This window comes from Hemicordylus capensis, chromosome 1 (genome assembly GCF_027244095.1).
Source record: "Hemicordylus capensis ecotype Gifberg chromosome 1, rHemCap1.1.pri, whole genome shotgun sequence".
Lineage (NCBI taxonomy): Eukaryota > Metazoa > Chordata > Lepidosauria > Squamata > Cordylidae > Hemicordylus > Hemicordylus capensis.
This window is the reverse complement of record NC_069657.1, coordinates 343,682,506-343,699,741: the sequence shown is the minus strand read 5'-3', so window position 1 is coordinate 343,699,741 and position 17,236 is coordinate 343,682,506. Positions and strand designations below refer to the sequence as shown.

The window sequence follows — 17,236 nt, the reverse complement described above, 5'->3', positions numbered from 1 at the left end:
TGCACTGCCTCCCCCCCTCACCCCACAGTCGCTGTTGGCAGTTGAGGAGCTGAGAGTCAACATCTCTCCTGGGCAGAGCTCAAGAGACACCACCACCACCTCCCTTGGGACCAAACCTGCATGGGCTCTCTCTCTTTTAGATAGTTCTGCCCCCAAGGGGCTCACAATGCTGTATGCTGTAAGCTGCTCTGAGCATATCAGGTAGTCAATACATATCAAATCAAAATCAATACATAGAAGGGAAGATGGGAGAGATCAAGGCACCTGTGAGTGAAGAATGTGTTCTGCAGCCACAGCTAAAAATCACTTTGAGAACCACTGCCCTTAATGACTCTGGAACATACTAGAAAAGCCACATAGTTTGTTCAGCAGGCAACTTATGTGGAACCCCTCATAAGGTGATGCAGACCAGTAGAAAAAAGGCTAACACACTGTATGCACATTTCCTTTTATTTCAAACCACTGGGGTAAAGCTGGGGCTGTGGCCAGCCTAGTAATTGGCTAGAACCCAAAGGGCAGCACACAGAAGTACTGCTCTATTGACTAGGCATAAATACTAGCCCTAGCCATTCCTCAAATTTCATACTGCCTGTCAAAGAGGAGAGCTGGTCTTGTGGTAGCAAGCATGACTTGTCCTCTTAGCTAAGCAGGGTCTGCCCTGGTTGCATATGAATGGGAGATGTGTGAGCACTGTAAGATATTCTCCTTAAGAGATGGTGCTGGTCTAGGAAGAGTATCTAGGTTCCAAGTTCCCTTCCTGGCTTCTCCAAGATAGGGCTGAGAGAGATTCCTGCCTGCAACCTTGGAGAAGCCGCTGCCAGTCTGTGAAGACAATATTGAGCTAGATAAACCGATGGCCTAACTCCGTATATGGCAGCTTCCTATGTTCCTAATCACAGGGCTTACCTTACTGCACATCCTGCTCCCCATGATTATAGGAGTGTAATAAGATTCAGTTCACTGCACAGACCTACAGCTGACTGACCACCAGTGCAAGGTCAGAATCACCAAGAGACATTTTTTAGTACTGGACACACAATAAGTAATTGTCTGTTTTCACCCTAGACCCCGAGTATGATGCACAGCAACTATTGTATTGTGGTGGCTATTGTATGTGCCCAGTTTGGTGACAGAATATGAATGGATGAATATGAATGAGTAGAATGCACGTTGAGTCTCCACTCTGAGGTAGTGAAGTGGTCTTGGGCTTCTTATAAAGTGAAAAGCTCAGAAGAGGGTGTCAGTCCCAACAACCTTTATTTTAGAAACGTTTCCAACGTTTTTTCAAATGTGTCAGCATACACTAAAGACTAATATGTGTTGTGTATTTAGCAGCCAGTGTTCAGTACTGGAGTTACACAATGGAGTGCACCAAGGTTTCAAACACCAGTTCATTTATCCCAAGAAGGCATAGTGTTCTGCCCACTCCCATCACAGGAACACCTGCCCTCAAAAGCAGCAAGCAAATAATGTAGGTAATCATCACTGAGTATGTCTTCCAAAGCAACATTTGCTATTTTATAGAATCTCCTCCAAACACTTCTTCATGTTTGTATTTTGATTTAAAAATAAACAGAAAATATTTTTCAATACAGTTGCTCCTTTTTGGTTGTTTATTTATCACATCTGTAGACCACCCATTTCAAACTGGCTTTCAAGCAGGCTATGGGGTTGAGATGGCCTTGGTAGCCTGTTGGATAATCTCCAAGTAGGAATCGACAAGGGGAGTGTATGACTCTGTTTTTCCTTTTGGATCTCTCAGCAACTTTCGATACCATTGACTATGGTATCTTTCTGGGACACCTGATGGGGTTGGGAGTGGGAGGCACGGCTTTGCAGTGGTTCCGCTCCTACCTCCTGGGTAGGTTCCAGGGGGTGTCGCTTGGAGACTGTTGCTCTTCAAAACAAGAGCTCCAGTATGGAGCCGCACAAGGCTCCATACTGTCTCCAATGCTTTTTAACATCTACATGAAACCACTGGGAGAGATCATCAGGAGATTTGGTGCAGAGTGTTATCAATATGCTGATAACACCCAAATCTATTTCTTCATGCCAGCTTCATTCAGGAAATGGCTGAACTTCCCTAAATGCCTGCCTGGAGGTGGTAATGGGCTGGATGAGGGAGAACAAACTCAGGCTGAATCCAAGCAAGATGGAGGTACTCACTGTGGGAAGTTAAAAAGCATTGGAGACAGTATGGAATCTTGCAGAATATCATACAGTAGCTCCATACAGTAGCTCTTGCTTAAAAGAGCAATTGTCTCCAAGAGACACCATTTGGAATCTACCCAAGAGGCAGAAACCGAACCACTGTGAAACAGTATTACCCAATCCCAGTTCTCTCAGACAACCCAGAAGGATATCATGGTCAATGGTACTGAAAGCCACTAGGAAATCCAAAAGGATCAGCAGAGTCACACTCCCTCTGTCAATACCTAATTGGAGATCATCCATCAAGCTGACCAAGGCAGTCTCAACTCCATAGGCCGATCAAAAGCCAATTTGAAGTGGGATCTAAATTGTCTATCTCCTCCAAGTCTGCTTGGGGCCAAGAGGCCACCACCTGCTCAATCACCTTGCCAAACCGTAGAAGATTGGAAACAGGTTTATAATTAGCTAGCGCCAAGGGATCCAATGCAGGTTTCTTTAAATATGGTCTAAATTATTTATCTATTTAAAATATTTATACCCTGCCCCTTCAGTACACTACTGCTTGGAGTGGCTCACAACAATAAAATAGAAACAATGCAAAATAAAAGTAGTAAAATTAATCAAATTAAGTAAAGAGTTTTAGCCTGTTTTGTCAGGCTAAAACAACAATCAGAATTAAGTTTCAAATTAAAAGTTATTTTAAAAGCTAAAAATTCAGAATTATAAAAACTAAAAACTAAAGTACTAAACAACCTACTAAATATAACCAAGGCTATAACTAAATATAACCAAAGATAGCCTCCTTAAGGAGGCATCTGCCCTCCCTCAGAGAAACATTTATAATATTTTTCACACCCTCTCTGATAGTACAACTGACAGATGAAATAAGCCTAGTTGGGCAAGGATCAAAGAAAGGGAGTAGTCCGAAGCAGTTTGTCCTCATCCTCAGGAGTCACAAACTGAAAGTAATCCAATCTAATCCCACAAGAGGAATGTGGACACCTCTATAGTAGACTCTACAATAAACATGTTTCACTCATGTCACTGAGATACATCTCTCCTTTTTCTTCCAGCTAGACAAGTAATACTGTTGTATTACTGTAATACTGATGTAATACATAATTACAGTAATACTGCTGTTTCTAACAGGACCCACTTGCACTGAAAATAATTTTTCAAAGAGCTGCCAGATTTATATTCCACTGTGGAGATCTGGTTGGTGGCATGAAGGAGGATGAATTTTAATTGTTTAAATACAAACTAAAAATAGAAGATGTTACAGGAGCCCCACTGCAGAACTTCAGTACTGATGATGCTACAGCAACTTTATCCTGTTAAACAATTTCCCCCCCACAGGATAGCATCCCCCCCCCCCCCGTTTCATTCTTCAGCCCAGAAGACTGTACTTGATCATTTTATCATTAGTAAGTCAGGTGTGTCTATTATTAACAGCCAAGGTCAATTTCCTAGCAAAACATTTTAAGGAAAAGAGAGTCAAAGCCATGGTTCTGTTATTAAAACTAATTACAAAAGTGGGGAAATCCTAGTTTTTTCTCTCCTCAAGATAAAAGCTGAAATCAAATTTTGCCATATATGTGGTGTGTAGTCCTAAGCATATTTATTCACGATTAAGTCTTACTGGATACAATACAATCAGACTCCCAAATACGTATGCACAAGATTGCAGCCTTAATATTTTAATAAATTTCAATCAGCATCATCAACACCACACATAATAATCTTGGCATTACAGGTGGCCCTCGTTATTTGCAGGGGTTCTGTTCTCTCCTATAGGTGCAAATATGGAAAGGACAAATCATGAAACCTTGCATCAATGGGAATTGGGGCGGTGGGGTTAGGTTCCTAAAAGGGGGGGGGCTAAAAAGGTGAGGAGGAGGCAGCAGAAATAAAGTACTGTACCTTGCTCTCCAGGCCTCCAGCAATGACCCTCCCAAAATCCCCAATTCATCTGATTTTCCACAAAAAAATCATGGGGAATTTTTCTTTAAGATCCACAAAATGGCTCTGCAATGTAACACAGCAGCTGGAAATGACACCAGAAGTCATTTCCAGCCACTCCTACCCATGAATAGATGGATTTTTGCCTATTTTTATACAGCAGATAAAGAAACTGGGTCTAAGACCTGTCTGCAAATATGCGAAAACGTGGTTGTTGAAACCGTTGGTAACGAGGTCCACCTGTATATTCATTTTAGGAATGGCAATCTTACAAAGTCAACACTTAACTAGCCTGTGAAACACATTATTATTTATAGCTTGATGAAATTAACAAATTGAAACTGGTCAATATCCAAACAAATTCTATGTGGAGACCCAGAGTTTTCTGTCGTTTCAGGAGAGGGGCATTATTTTGAACGATCCTCTTTTCCCTCTACAGCCAGGTTGTGGGATACTCAGGGGCATAGTTTCAAGAGGCCTAAGTGGGTACAGAGGGAAGGAAGGATTGCCAAAAATTATCTCCCCCATGCAACAAAAAACCCTGGCAGGCACTGGTGCAGGATTGTCTAGATATCAGCCACTAATTTTAATGTCTCGATATTCAGAATTGAAAATATCAAAGCTGAAATATTTAAGCTGAAACAGAAGTTATTAACAGGTATTTAATCCTACAAACCCATTTATCCATTTATTTTTGCATATTTCTATACTGCCCAATATACACCTCTCTGGGCAGTTTACATATCATACATATATCAAAATTTTAAAATACAACCAAACAATTAAAACATTAAAATAATTTAAACAGTTTGAAAGATTAGTGTAAAACTTTTTTAAAAAAATTAACTAGAGGCCTATTTATTTTAATTAGCCTAATCTAACTTATAGCTTGACCATTCTCTTTTTAAAACAGATGTATACTATGTTTAGCATTAGTGTTCGCTCACTGCTGGAATCATGCAGCAAGCAATCTTACTCACTACACTCTTCAAAAACAGCACAGAAGACCTGTGTTGCATACTGTTAGTGCAACGTGACTATCAGGGTTAAAGAAAAAACTTGGCCCTGAAGTCCAGACTGAATCATCTGAGTCAGATTGACAACTAGTGCAGTACAGTGATTAGCATTGGAAATATCTTTCCAGTCCACAGACTAGAACCAGAAAGACCCGAGCTGAAATCCCCCTCAGCTTTGCAGCTCACTGGGTAACCTCCAGCCACTATCTCTCAGCCTAAACTGTAAATATACAATCAATAATAAAATTAAAAACACACACACTGCTAACCAAAAAGGATTAAAGATGCTCTGAAGCTAGGTTCAGAATGACAAATCTGTTAAATGTAACTAACAGCCAGAGTGGTTACTCGGGGGCTATAAGAACAAGAAAGCAAACTATTACTCACACAGTAAACTGGAAAATGCAATCATCTTTGGTGCCCTAGATTACAATGTTGTAACAAGAAGGACAGAGGTGAATATCCACAAACACATTTGTATCAGCTGAAAGAGTGTGTGCTTACCGGGCAAAATAGCCTTGCCTCCGTTCTTTCTTCTCTTCCTTGGTCTCCATAATAAACAACCAGTAAAAAGTGTGAGGTGAAGTATCTGAGATTTTGTGCTCCAGTCAATGCCTCAGGGCCACATATGCTCCCTACATTTATCATTAAAGAAAAGGGAGGAAAAGTAGAAGGTTGTAAATGAACATGTTGACATCATCTGATAATAGAAGAGTTACAGTGCACAGCCCCACGACAAGTAAACTTTAACCATGAAAGTCAGTCACATGAAAAAGAGCTTATTGTACCAACAACAAAAACACAAAGGACAAAGCACTCTCTGGGGAATACCAATTATATCTTGGTTTCTTTATTCAGCCAAATAGGGAACACACAGGTTATATCTGGAATTTCTTTCCAAGGCAAATATGGAAGTACATGGGTACAATCTTCTCTGGAGCAAAGAAGTTAAAACGAGATTTTAAGATGAGAAACGGACATAGGAATTCCAAGCCCCAAAGTGCAATACATACACACTGCTGCTGTTCTTTAAACTTCTGTCAAACATTTATTTCTGATAATGTGTACAAGGCAAAAAAAACTAGAAAAGCAAAAACCTGAAGATATTTTCTTTCTTACTTTCTTTCTTTTTTAAAAAACTGCCACGAGGAAACACATGCACACATACTAAAGTACTTGAACTCAAACAAAATTGTGTGGGAGTGTGCTAGTTGCTGAAAATCAAACTAGTAAAAGCCATTTTGCATTTTGTTTTTACAAAAAAAGGTATTGTTTTCCCATTAGATCAAGTAAGAGCACTGTTCTTGCCAACAGGCTGCAGCCTCTCTAGATGGAAAAGCAGGTCACTATCTTGTCACCATCATACTAAATACGAGCGATAAAAACCACATCTGAAGGGATCAATGTAATATCTAATATCTATTTGACTTGACATAGCAAAACCATTAGAATGGAACAGATTGTACTTTGATTTACAGCCTAGAACTGCAGAGCAAAGACACAGACGTTCCGTTCGAGAGCCCAGTGTTCCTGACAGGCAAGGAGCTGCCACCTAGCCAGCACTAAGAAACACACAGCTAGGTCGACACTACAAACATGAGCTGGAACTTTTCTGTCCTAAGAGCAGAACAGGTTGTATGCGGTGCAAAGAAAGAAAGAAGCCAAACACTAGGGCCCAGAACATCCACAACTGGTACAGAACGTCTACATTCAGCACTAAAAATGTTACTAAGAAGCCACAACTAGCTGTGTAGCTCATCTCCTCTGCTACTTCCAGGCGAGATGAAGCATCAGTGTTCATGGTGGCAAACGCAGGTAGGAATTTCAGTGGCTAGTGGAAGCCACATTGGAGGGGGTCTGTGGGGCCCCGCTGACCCCAAGAGCCCAACAGGAGTGGCTAAAGAGCAGAGAAGGATCTCTTTTGAGGTTTGGAGAGCCCAGCACTCACCCTCATCAGTCGTTATGAGAGGAGCTGGGATAGCCTGGGCTCAGCATGAGTCCCAAAATAAGCCACACCTGAGGGCTCTAGTCTACGGCATGTCAGATTGGGGTCAGGTTCCAATGGGGGGGGGGGTTTCCTGAAGGGAGGGGGAGGAGAGAGAGGGGGACTTGAATGATGAGGAAAGGCTTTTGCCCTACAACAGTAGACTGGGAGAAGTTTTCAGGTATTCTGGAAAGTGGCTGAAGGACCCAGGGAAGGAGACTGTCAATCCCTGTGAGGCAACAAGGAGTAACAAATCAGGGGTACAGAATAAGATCTAGGGTGGCATAATCACTAGATTCCCAGAAACACTGTGTCAAGGAAGACCAACGAGAGTGTCTGAACTGGGAGGGTTATAACCAGGGATCCACAAGTTTAGGCTTAGCTCACTAGCCAGACATTATTTGTGGTTGCTACCAATCCCTTCTGTTCCCTCAGGTTCTTTTCTGGCACACAGGCAGAGGTCTTGGGAGAGAATTGTGTCTTCTGTCATTTGCACTAGGATATGAAAATGGTAAGAAACAGTGGGAGCCATCTCCTACTTCTCAAAAAGGATTCCTGCTGTTTCTGACCTTATCAAAAATGGCAGTGGAAAGGAGACCTCTGGGGAGAAGGATCTGTGTAGTGCTGGGTGTCCTGATCACCAGAGGGCTGGGAGCACTTACAAGTTGCCACTGGAAAGTTAACAAGTGGATTTGTAGATGTCTGGTTATATCCTGTTTGGCAAGGATATGGCAAGTTTAAGTTGCCATTAAAGTTGTTGGAAGCATCAATAACTGTGTCCTGGTTTATCTGACATTCTGCCAATACTAGCCCCTTCAATGTTGAGTTACCTCCAGGTGGGAGGAGTGGATATTACAGGACTGCATGAGGAGCAGGAAATGGAATACCCACCCTCTGACATCTGAAAACCCAGAATGTGCTACAGAACAACTATACCTTCACAAGCACACCAACTAAAAACCTTTTTAAAAAATAAAATCTTAGATTTTCAGGATCCACTACCACCTGTAAGATGTTGCCAGGTTCTGCACAAAATTCCACACATGTAGCTAAGGGCCAAAAATGTAATCCTGACTAGGAGAGACACAAGAGACTAGGCTACAATGCCTAGGCACCAGATGGTCCAAAGAAATAAGAAACAAGGTATAACAGAAATCTCTTTTATTGCATAGTTGTCTGCTGACAGACTCCCTTTCAAAAGCTTGCATTATTCTCAACATAAACAAGGGCAATGAAAGGTTTTTAACAGACTTTTGTTCTGCATGAAATCATAGCTTTAGACAGACAAAGTAATCACGTCAGTTTATTTATCTACAAAAAGAGGGGCAGCGTGAGAATACAGGCAAACCTCTTTACTCGCGTATTCATTATCTGCGGTTTCACATATCCACAGTTGGGGAAATGACACCCGACCGTGGCATATGCATAAGGGGGGGGGCACGCTGACCTCATGTATCCACAGGTCAAGGGCACTGTTTCCTCTAAGGTGTGTGCATGTGCGCGCACTCAAAAGTTGTTTTTTTTAAATGTCTGTTCAGTTAGTTTTAGATCCTGCTCAGGTCAAATCAAGAAGGCCCCATTCTGAATGCGTGTGCGCACATGCTGCCTTCCCTTGATACTGCTACCCAGAACAAAAATCATTCCACACAGAGATGAGAAAAATTAGAGGGACCACTGGTCGGAGATGGCCAGAAATGACTGTGGAGGTCATTTCTGGTCGCCATTTTAGGAATCAGAACAAATCAGAGCCACAAAGCGGCTCCCTTTTAAAAAACAAAACAAAACCCAAACCCCATTATTTTTTGCCATTTGTGGGGCACACTGAACTCAGGGGGAGCAGCATAGCAAGGTAAGAAGCTCCTCCTGTGAAAATGGACTGATTTCTAGCCACTTTGGAACCTAACAACCATGATCCCATAGAGATCAATGATCTGATATTCAAAGTTTCTGTATTTGCAGTACAGCTATGGAACAGAACCCCCATGAACACTGAGGTCCACCTGTAGTTGGTTTTCCCAGTAATATGTTCAGTTTCCTGGATCTGCTGGTCACACTGTATTAGAAAACATATAGCCCCATACTATGATGATATCAAAGTTGAAGCAGCATAAGCACTATACAGGACTTTGCATTTCCTTCCTTCAAAGCTTCTAATAGTTCTGCCAGCATAATACAGTCATCCCTTGCCAACCACTGGGGTTCCGTTCTGGCAAAACCTTGCCATTGGCAAATATGCAGTTGGCGAGGCATTGAAGTTTATGGGAAACAGGGTTAGGGGAACCACGACTGCAAAAAGACCTAAAAATAAGATGAGAGAGAAAATACAAAAAAAAAAAATCATTAAAAAGCCTGTCATATTGCCAAGAGTCACCAAGAATGAGCAGATCGAGCCTCTGAAAATTTTTTGAACCCCCCAAAATCACTCAAAGACATTTTAAATTGGCAAGGGACACCAAAGTCAGCAAGGGCCACCAAGAGGAATGAGCAGATGGAACCTCCGAACCTGCCAGAATCGCTGACCATCACCCCAAATCACTAAAAAAAACTTGCCAACCGCAGATACTTGGGCTGTGGTTGGCAAAACCTGTCAAAATTTTCTGTTCACATATTCTCAAAGCCGTGGTTGGTAAAACTATGGTTGGCAAGGGATGACTGTGTTAACATAAGTAATAGGGAAGACCACACTGTGGCTTTTTTGTGTTAATTAACAATATACATCCAACAACGGGTGTTAGTTAACAATTAGCAATACATTTCTCATTTTAACTTTGTAAAACTAGGCCAGACTAGACATCAGGGACAATTCTATCTTAATTAAGCATATGCTTGCCCCTTTCGCCTATAGAACAAAGATGGAGGGAATCCTACTAAAAGGAGCAGTTGAAGGAGGGGAGCAAAAGCCACCCTTGCTGTCTTATCACATCAACTACTTATCACATCAATCTACTATATCAGAGCCAGGATGGGGAGTGGGGGGACTGTCTATTAGCCACACTTCACAGGTAAGTAAGGTCTGAGCAGGGTCAGGATTTGCTTCCCTTCCCCACAAACACTTTTTGCTATAAGTAGATTTCAGCTGACCTACACTGCATGGGGCAAGCACATCTTTCACTTACACACACACACACACACACACACACACACACCTCTAATGTCTGGTTTGGTGTGTCATCATGGACAGGTGCTTAAAGGACTATTCTCTTCCAAATTTGGCAACTATTCTAGGAAACAGAAGCACCTAATTACATCTCACACATTCACTGGAAGGGAAGCCAGGGGACTGGCAAGTACTTTCACCCTAAGATGACAATCAAAGATGACTTGGTTTGATTGAGGGTGCCGCTGGCGATGACTCAAAGGCAAGCCTTCTCTGTAGTTGCCCCAGAGCTGGAGAACGCACTTCCTGCTGAGACTGGAGCTGCTGCATCCCTGTTGGCTTTTAGGAAATAACTAGACACACATCTCTTCAGCCAAGCTTTTTAGCTATTTAGCAGTTTTTATGGAGAGTTATTTTAATTTGAACTTTTTATATGTTTGGCTTTAAAATTTCTTGGTTTGTTTTATTATCGTAAACCACCTAGATACTTTGGTAGCAGGCAGTATGCAAATATGTTAAATAAATAAATAAGAGACAATGTCTTATTCTGTAAAGCAAATTGTGACCTCACTGAAAACACTGCTAGGGTTCATGTAGAACACATTCCTCATTTGAGTTCACAGCATTTAGTGTTCCCCTTTTCTTTTTCCTATCCAGTTCTTTATAAAAATTACCTAGACCGTTTCTTATCTAGCTGCCTTAGAGGAAAAGGAAGTAGTCCAAGGATGCACAGTTTAACACAGACATTGGCATGGAAGTGTTGAAATCTATAAATTATACATCACTTATAACTGTTGAAGAGTTACTGCCTCAGAAGGTAACTGCCAATCCTAATTTCAGAATCAGATAGGGACTGGTATTGGTTCTGAGGCCCAGAAACGCAAGGATTTCCCATACTGAAGACGGTTCAGAAGCTTCAGCTGGTCCAGAATGCTGCTGCAAGGATGCTCTTGGGTGGAAGTCACCACATGAGTGTCACACCCATCCTGAAGCAGCTTCATTGGTTACTGGTCTTAGTGATGTGCATGAAAGCGGTTCTGCCGGTTTGAAGGTAGGGATGATACTTTTAAGGATTGGGGGGGGGTGTTCTTACTCCCCCCCCCACCTACCACATTTCCCCCGCCAGCGATGTCCATCAAAATGTTCCCACGGGGCAGCAACATACCTCCCTGCCGCCCTGGTATGTTACAGACCGCAAGTGTCCGTTGTATGTACACATGTGCAATGGACACTTCCAGTCCATGACATACCAGGGAAGCAAGGAGGTACGCTGCCACCCTGTGGGACCATTTTGATGGACAGCGCTGGTGGGAGAAACACAGCGGGGTGGGTAACAGCACCCTTCCTGGTCCTTAAAAGGTACCCCCCCCCAACTTCGAACCGGTTTGGAGGCCTGTAAAAGGGCCTCAGAACCAGTTCCATACACCTCCCTAACCAGTCTGCTTCCAGGGTCCAGGCTAGATTCAAGGTGCTGGTCTTGACCTTTAAAGCCCTACACGGCTTGGGGCCAAAATACCTGTCAGACTGCATTCTCCCATATGAACCTGCCAAGGCCCTCTGCTCATCATCTCAGCCCCTGCTCATGGTCCTGCCACTAACAGAGATCTGGTTGGTGGGGACTAGAGACAGGGCCTTTTCTGTTGTGGCACCTCAGCTTTGGAACACCATCCCTGAAGAGATTCGCTATGCTCCCTCTCTCAGTGTTTTTTAAAAACAAGTAAACACACATCTTTTTAAAGAGGCTTTTAAATGTTCCATTTTTTTGTTATATCTGGCAGGTTCTTTAGTTTTTACCTTTTAAAATAGCTTTTCATTTGAAACTTAATTCTGATTGTGGTTTTAGCCCATTTATTTATTTAACACATTTTTATACCGCCCAAAACGTACGTCTCTGGGCGGTTTTAGCTTGTTTACTTAATTTGCTTGATGTTATTAGTTTTATTTTACATTGTATCTATGTTATTGTTGTGAGCCGCTCCAAATAGTAATACTGGAGGGGCGGGGTATAAACTATTTCAATCAATCAATCAACAAAATTCCTTTGAATTCAGCCAGTAGATGAGTTTCTCAACAGCCATCTACTGCATGCCCACCAGTTCTCTTGCAGGCCTTGACAAATTCTCCTTGGCAAGGAGACAGTCCAAATGTTTGGGAGTCAGACTGCCATCTGTGATATAGGGGGCAGGGGAGACTCGCCACATGCTCCCCGCAATGTTCTATTGGGGAGGGGATAGACTTTCTACCTTGCTTGCCCCATGTCCTCGTGGTCATGTCCATTCTGCTTAGGAACCAGGAGGAGGATGCAACCTGCTCCTGCCTTGCTTGCTCATTCTTCTTCCTGATTGCATCCATGGATCACTTGGCTCAGACACCAAACTTACATTTCCAGGTGCCATGGCAAGTTGGTATGTTGAGCCCCGAGCCAGACAGTGGGTAGACACAATCAGGAAGAGTAATGAGCAAGCAAGGTGAGGGTTGGGTTGCTCCTTCATCCTTCTGGCCCATCACCTGCCTGAGCTGGGCAGACAAACCAGGAAGAAGAGGGGGAGGAGAAGCGAGCAACCAAAGTGGTGAGTCTGAATAAACTGAACAAATCTCACTAGTTGATATCCTAACACAGTGTGGGCATGCCAAGAAGATGCATCCACACTGTGGAATGCTTTCCCAGCTGCACAGCATTAGGCATGCTGTGTGTGTGTGTGAGAATTTCACCAGTCTCCTCTGCCTCCAGAGGACTGTGCAAACCTCAGATATGCATTTTCAGGTGATTCGGGGCACTTCCAGCGTTAAAGGAGGTCAGTGAATTGCACAGCCCTCACACGGAGCAGTAGTTGAGAAGCTCTCTGCATGCAGACGTGTCTTCTTGACTCACCTATACTACATCAGTCAGGCTGTCAGCCACTGCCTTTTTCATCTAACATTCCGCCCTTCCGGCATCTTCCTTCCACCACTTACCTCAGCATTCCATTATCCATACAACTCCCCACTTCCAGCCAGAATGGCTAAGGCATAGTTTACTACATAACAATGTTTCTTCTAGCCTACTTCAACCTCTTACTTTAGCAAATCCAGTAGCAGACTGCATGAACTGAACTGGAACCTGAATTGGAACTGAATATATACAGTCCACTGTGGTTTGCCCAATCAGCTGAAGCATGACTTCAATTCCAAGCTAACAACCCTCTTGCTCTGGATGTAATCACAGACCCTACAGTTTAGGAACACCACCATGATTACCTGAGAATTAAAGGGCAGCAGAAATGCCATAACTAGGAACAATTACAGTAAGCCACAACTTATTCAGATCTTTCTTCAGGCGGAATGCAGTAACCACAAATAAAACGGTAATCTTACGAAAAGCAGCAACCAAAATCAGTGTGCACAAAGTTAAAATAAAATTGAGTATTACAGGCAAGACAGAGTTCATTAGAACTACCTTAAGAAGAGACAAGAAAATTGGTACCCACCACAGTGATACAATTAAAGTAATTCATCCATGAAGTTAAGAGAGGCTCAGAAAAGCAAATACAAATAGCTCTCTCTGTAAAATGTCATGCACCACAAGAGGAATTACTGAATGCTTATTTTTAACTCTAGATCAGGCCTGCAAAATATATGGCCCATGGGCACATTTTTGCTGGCCCACTGTGGAGCAAGCTAGACCCGATGAACAAGTGGTGGAGAGATGGCGCGAGACTCTGGGATCGGGTGCATGAGCACTGCCGCTGCCAGCCACCTCCCCAAGCCCCTCTGCTGCTGTTGGAACTGGCCCTGGCAAGCGGGCGGGGGACCAGGGATAGAGGAGGGTACTACTGCTGCACATCACCCATCACCACTCTCCCTGATTCCTAAGCCTCAATGCTGCTATCGGGGCGGGTAGCTTCCAGGGTAAGCACCCTGTTAGAGACACAGGATGCATGTGCACCCTCCTTCATAGAAGGCTCTTGGCCCCAGTGGCTGCAGAGGGGCTCAGGCACCAGGGTGAGTGGTGGCGGCGGCACCCCCACATCCGCGCATTGTCTCACAGCCCCTCGCCACCACTCCTGCCACCCTTTCCCCTGCCTGCTCACCAGGTCCAGCTCCCAGTCCCAACAGCAGTAGAGGGGCTCAGGAGCAAAAGGTGAGCAGTGGCAACGGTGGCAGGGCAGTGTAGCAGCAGCACCCATTTCTCCTATCCCACAACCCTGTTCCCACAGCCCTGCGCCATCTAGCCACCACTCCTGCCGCCATTTCCCCCAGCCAGCTCGCCAGGGCCAGCTTGCAGTCCTGCTGGGAGAGCCCTGCAAAGGACTGCAGGAGAGGAGGGTCAAACACAGGCCCACCTTCCCCTAGCTATTAAAAATGTCAACTAATGAAAAAAATTTATTTACAATCTGAAACGTTGATAATAAAAAGTAAAATCAAAATAATTAATTATTTTTAATTATTAAAATATTGAAATATCGATTGTTTAAAATTAATTTTTTGTTTTAAAATTGACCTTGGCCTCCACACTGCAAATCAAGGTTGGTTTCAACCTACCAAGGCATTTGAGTTGTGCACCCCTGCTCTAGATTAAAGAAAGCTACCTGAACTGAAGTATCCACTCAATAGGTTCCCCTATTACTTCAGCCCCAAAATAAAGTTTAGATAGAGCAACAAGTGTGCTGCCGCCTTAGCTTCCACTTTCTGTGAAAGGGCATTTGCTGATACACCATAATGTGAACACATTCTAAGCTTGCCCACTGCCCAATATTAGGAACAAACTAAACCAACAGCCTTGTCAGAGAGCTAAAAACAAAACATCTCTTATGGGGAAGTATATATTTGAGTATCATCTTTCAAATATGTTAGGCAAGGAAGCCAGTCAGATGAAGGGAAGAATGGGAACACCCTCTATTCTATCAGAAACTATAGGGAGGGCTATCCTCCCCAAAGAAAGGAGAAAACCCAAGACAGTCCGAGACACAATTTTTCAAGACATGACCCAACCTAAAAGCATGTCCTGTAGCATTCATAAAGATGCTTCCAGATCTTCCACTAAGGATGTGCAAACCGGTTTGAATTTGAACCAGTTTGGTTCAAAGGTTCAAACTCGGACCAAACAAGGCGTTACATTAGCAATGCTGGTACGAGTTCGAACTGATCGAGCCAGGTTCAGTTTAAGCCTGTTCAAACTGGTTAGAAGGTTCTAGAGGCCATTTTACATGTTGTCCTCCATTTTGTGGGACTTGTGTTGCTTGATTTCATTGGCTGAGCTCATGCTTCCCTGATTGGCCAGATGAGTCTGGCTCTCTGGTAGGCTCTGCACTGTGCCAGTCCTTGAGAACTGGCACCCTATTGGCCAGTGGGGAGGGCAACGATGGGGGTTCCCAAAGGAGGGAGTTTCAAATCCTATTTAAAGCCAAGCCTCTGGCCTAGCAAAATCACTCTGGCTGCAATGTTTCTTGGCTTCCTTCTGGCCTACTGCAGCTACTGCTGGTGTGGTAAGAGTCTGCTTGGAAGACTGCTGTGTTTTTTGTTCTCAATCCTCCCTTCTGCCTGTTTTTCTACCCCCACTTTAAACCTTGCTTTCCCTGGTATGACTGTGTGTGTGTTTGTTCTGCTTCCCCCCCACCCCGAGTGAGTGTTGGTATCTCTGTTCCCCACTCCTCTCTGGGCCAGGGGGCCCAGGCCCTTTTGCCTGAGGCCTCTCTCTGGCCCATTTCCCTAACCCAGTCCCCACTTTCCCCCACCTTTTTTGCTTTTGGTGGTTGTTGCTTTTAAATCTGTTGGCTGAGTTGAGATAGAGAGAGATAGTCCTCCTCCTCAGCTCAGCTGCCACTGCCCCTTGTTTTTATTTTATTCTGGGTTCTTTGGGGTCCCCCCCCCTTGTTTTCTCTGGAGCAGGTGCTTTTCTTTGTTAATCCTTTTCTTGCTGTGTTTAGCACGCTGTGCCTGCCCACCCGCACTGTGCCAGCCTGCCATTGGTCTGGAATTCCTTCTTTTTTCTCCCGAAGATCTCCAGTACAACAAGGAGGTAAGTGGTTACTTTTTGTTGTCCCCTTTAGTGTTCCTTCAATAGGGCCTCCTTTCATGTTTGGGTGTGGAGAGATATATTTTCTGTGTTTTTTTCTTTACAGGTTGTTTCTTGTTTTCACAGGTTCCCCCCTTAGTAGCCCCCCCCATTGTGTACTTTATTGCATTGATTTTTATTGTATTGTATTGTTGTGCATGGAGTGGGTGGGTAGGCTTGTTTTAAAAAGGGTTTTCTTTAAATAGGGTGGGTTTTTTTTAAAAGTTCCCCCCCTAGGATTCTTAATTTTTTTTAAAAAAATTCCCCCTCCATTTTTTAAAACATTTTTTCAATTGTTTTAAAAAGCCCCCAGGCACTCAAGCCCTTCCTGTTTGCCACAAAGAGCTTGTGTGGTGACACCACTCCTCTGAGCCAGGCCATGCCCATGGCTCTCCTCCTGGAGAAGCTGATGGGTGAACTTCACTGACCACGACAGAGGAGCATGCTCTGGCTGGAAGGCTGAGGGCTGGGGTAGTCGAGGCCGGGGTTGTCAGCTTGCGCACACATGATTCAAAGACGTGATGTGCACATGCGCAAAAGGCTTTTTTGAAGCCTTTTGCTGCCGAGATGGGGAAGGGGCAGCAGGGAGGTACCCTGCTGCCCCAATTGCTTCCTAAAATAAATGCAACGGCGGGGGGAAAGCAGCAGGAGGGATAAGTACACCCTCCCCCCGCCCTTAAAGGAACTCCCACCCCAGTGCCAGACCGCAGCTCCGCGGTTCTGTGCACATCCCTACTGGTGATGTGGTAACACCCGCTTGGTCCTGGTTGAACCCTGGCTTGGTTGAGCAGCTGGTTTTCTTCAAGGTTAAACTCCCCCTGCTGGGCTACCCTGAGCTGGAGACTGAGCTGGCTGAGTGATTGGCCCATAGTTGACCCATGGTGCTGGTCATGTGCCCAGCAGCAGCTTCCACTCATCCCCCCTCCTCCTTCAGCCGTGCCATGTTGCAGCATGCCCACTAGTGCTGTGATTTGGCAACTGGATACACACCCCCA

At 44.0% G+C, this 17,236-nt stretch overlaps 1 protein-coding gene across 3 annotated transcripts in view; it reads right to left on the bottom strand.

The window, feature by feature from the left end:
• Positions 1 to 17,236, bottom strand: part of NCOA7 (nuclear receptor coactivator 7) — a 131,231-nt gene that overhangs the window by 85,893 nt on the left and 28,102 nt on the right. For all 3 annotated transcript variants that reach the window (XM_053285257.1, XM_053285273.1, XM_053285264.1), the window contains exon 2: positions 5,631 to 5,761. In XM_053285257.1, coding sequence (XP_053141232.1) covers positions 5,631 to 5,680 — 50 coding nt within the window. In that variant the 5' untranslated portion in view covers positions 5,681 to 5,761. The remainder of the gene's footprint in view (positions 1 to 5,630; positions 5,762 to 17,236) is intronic.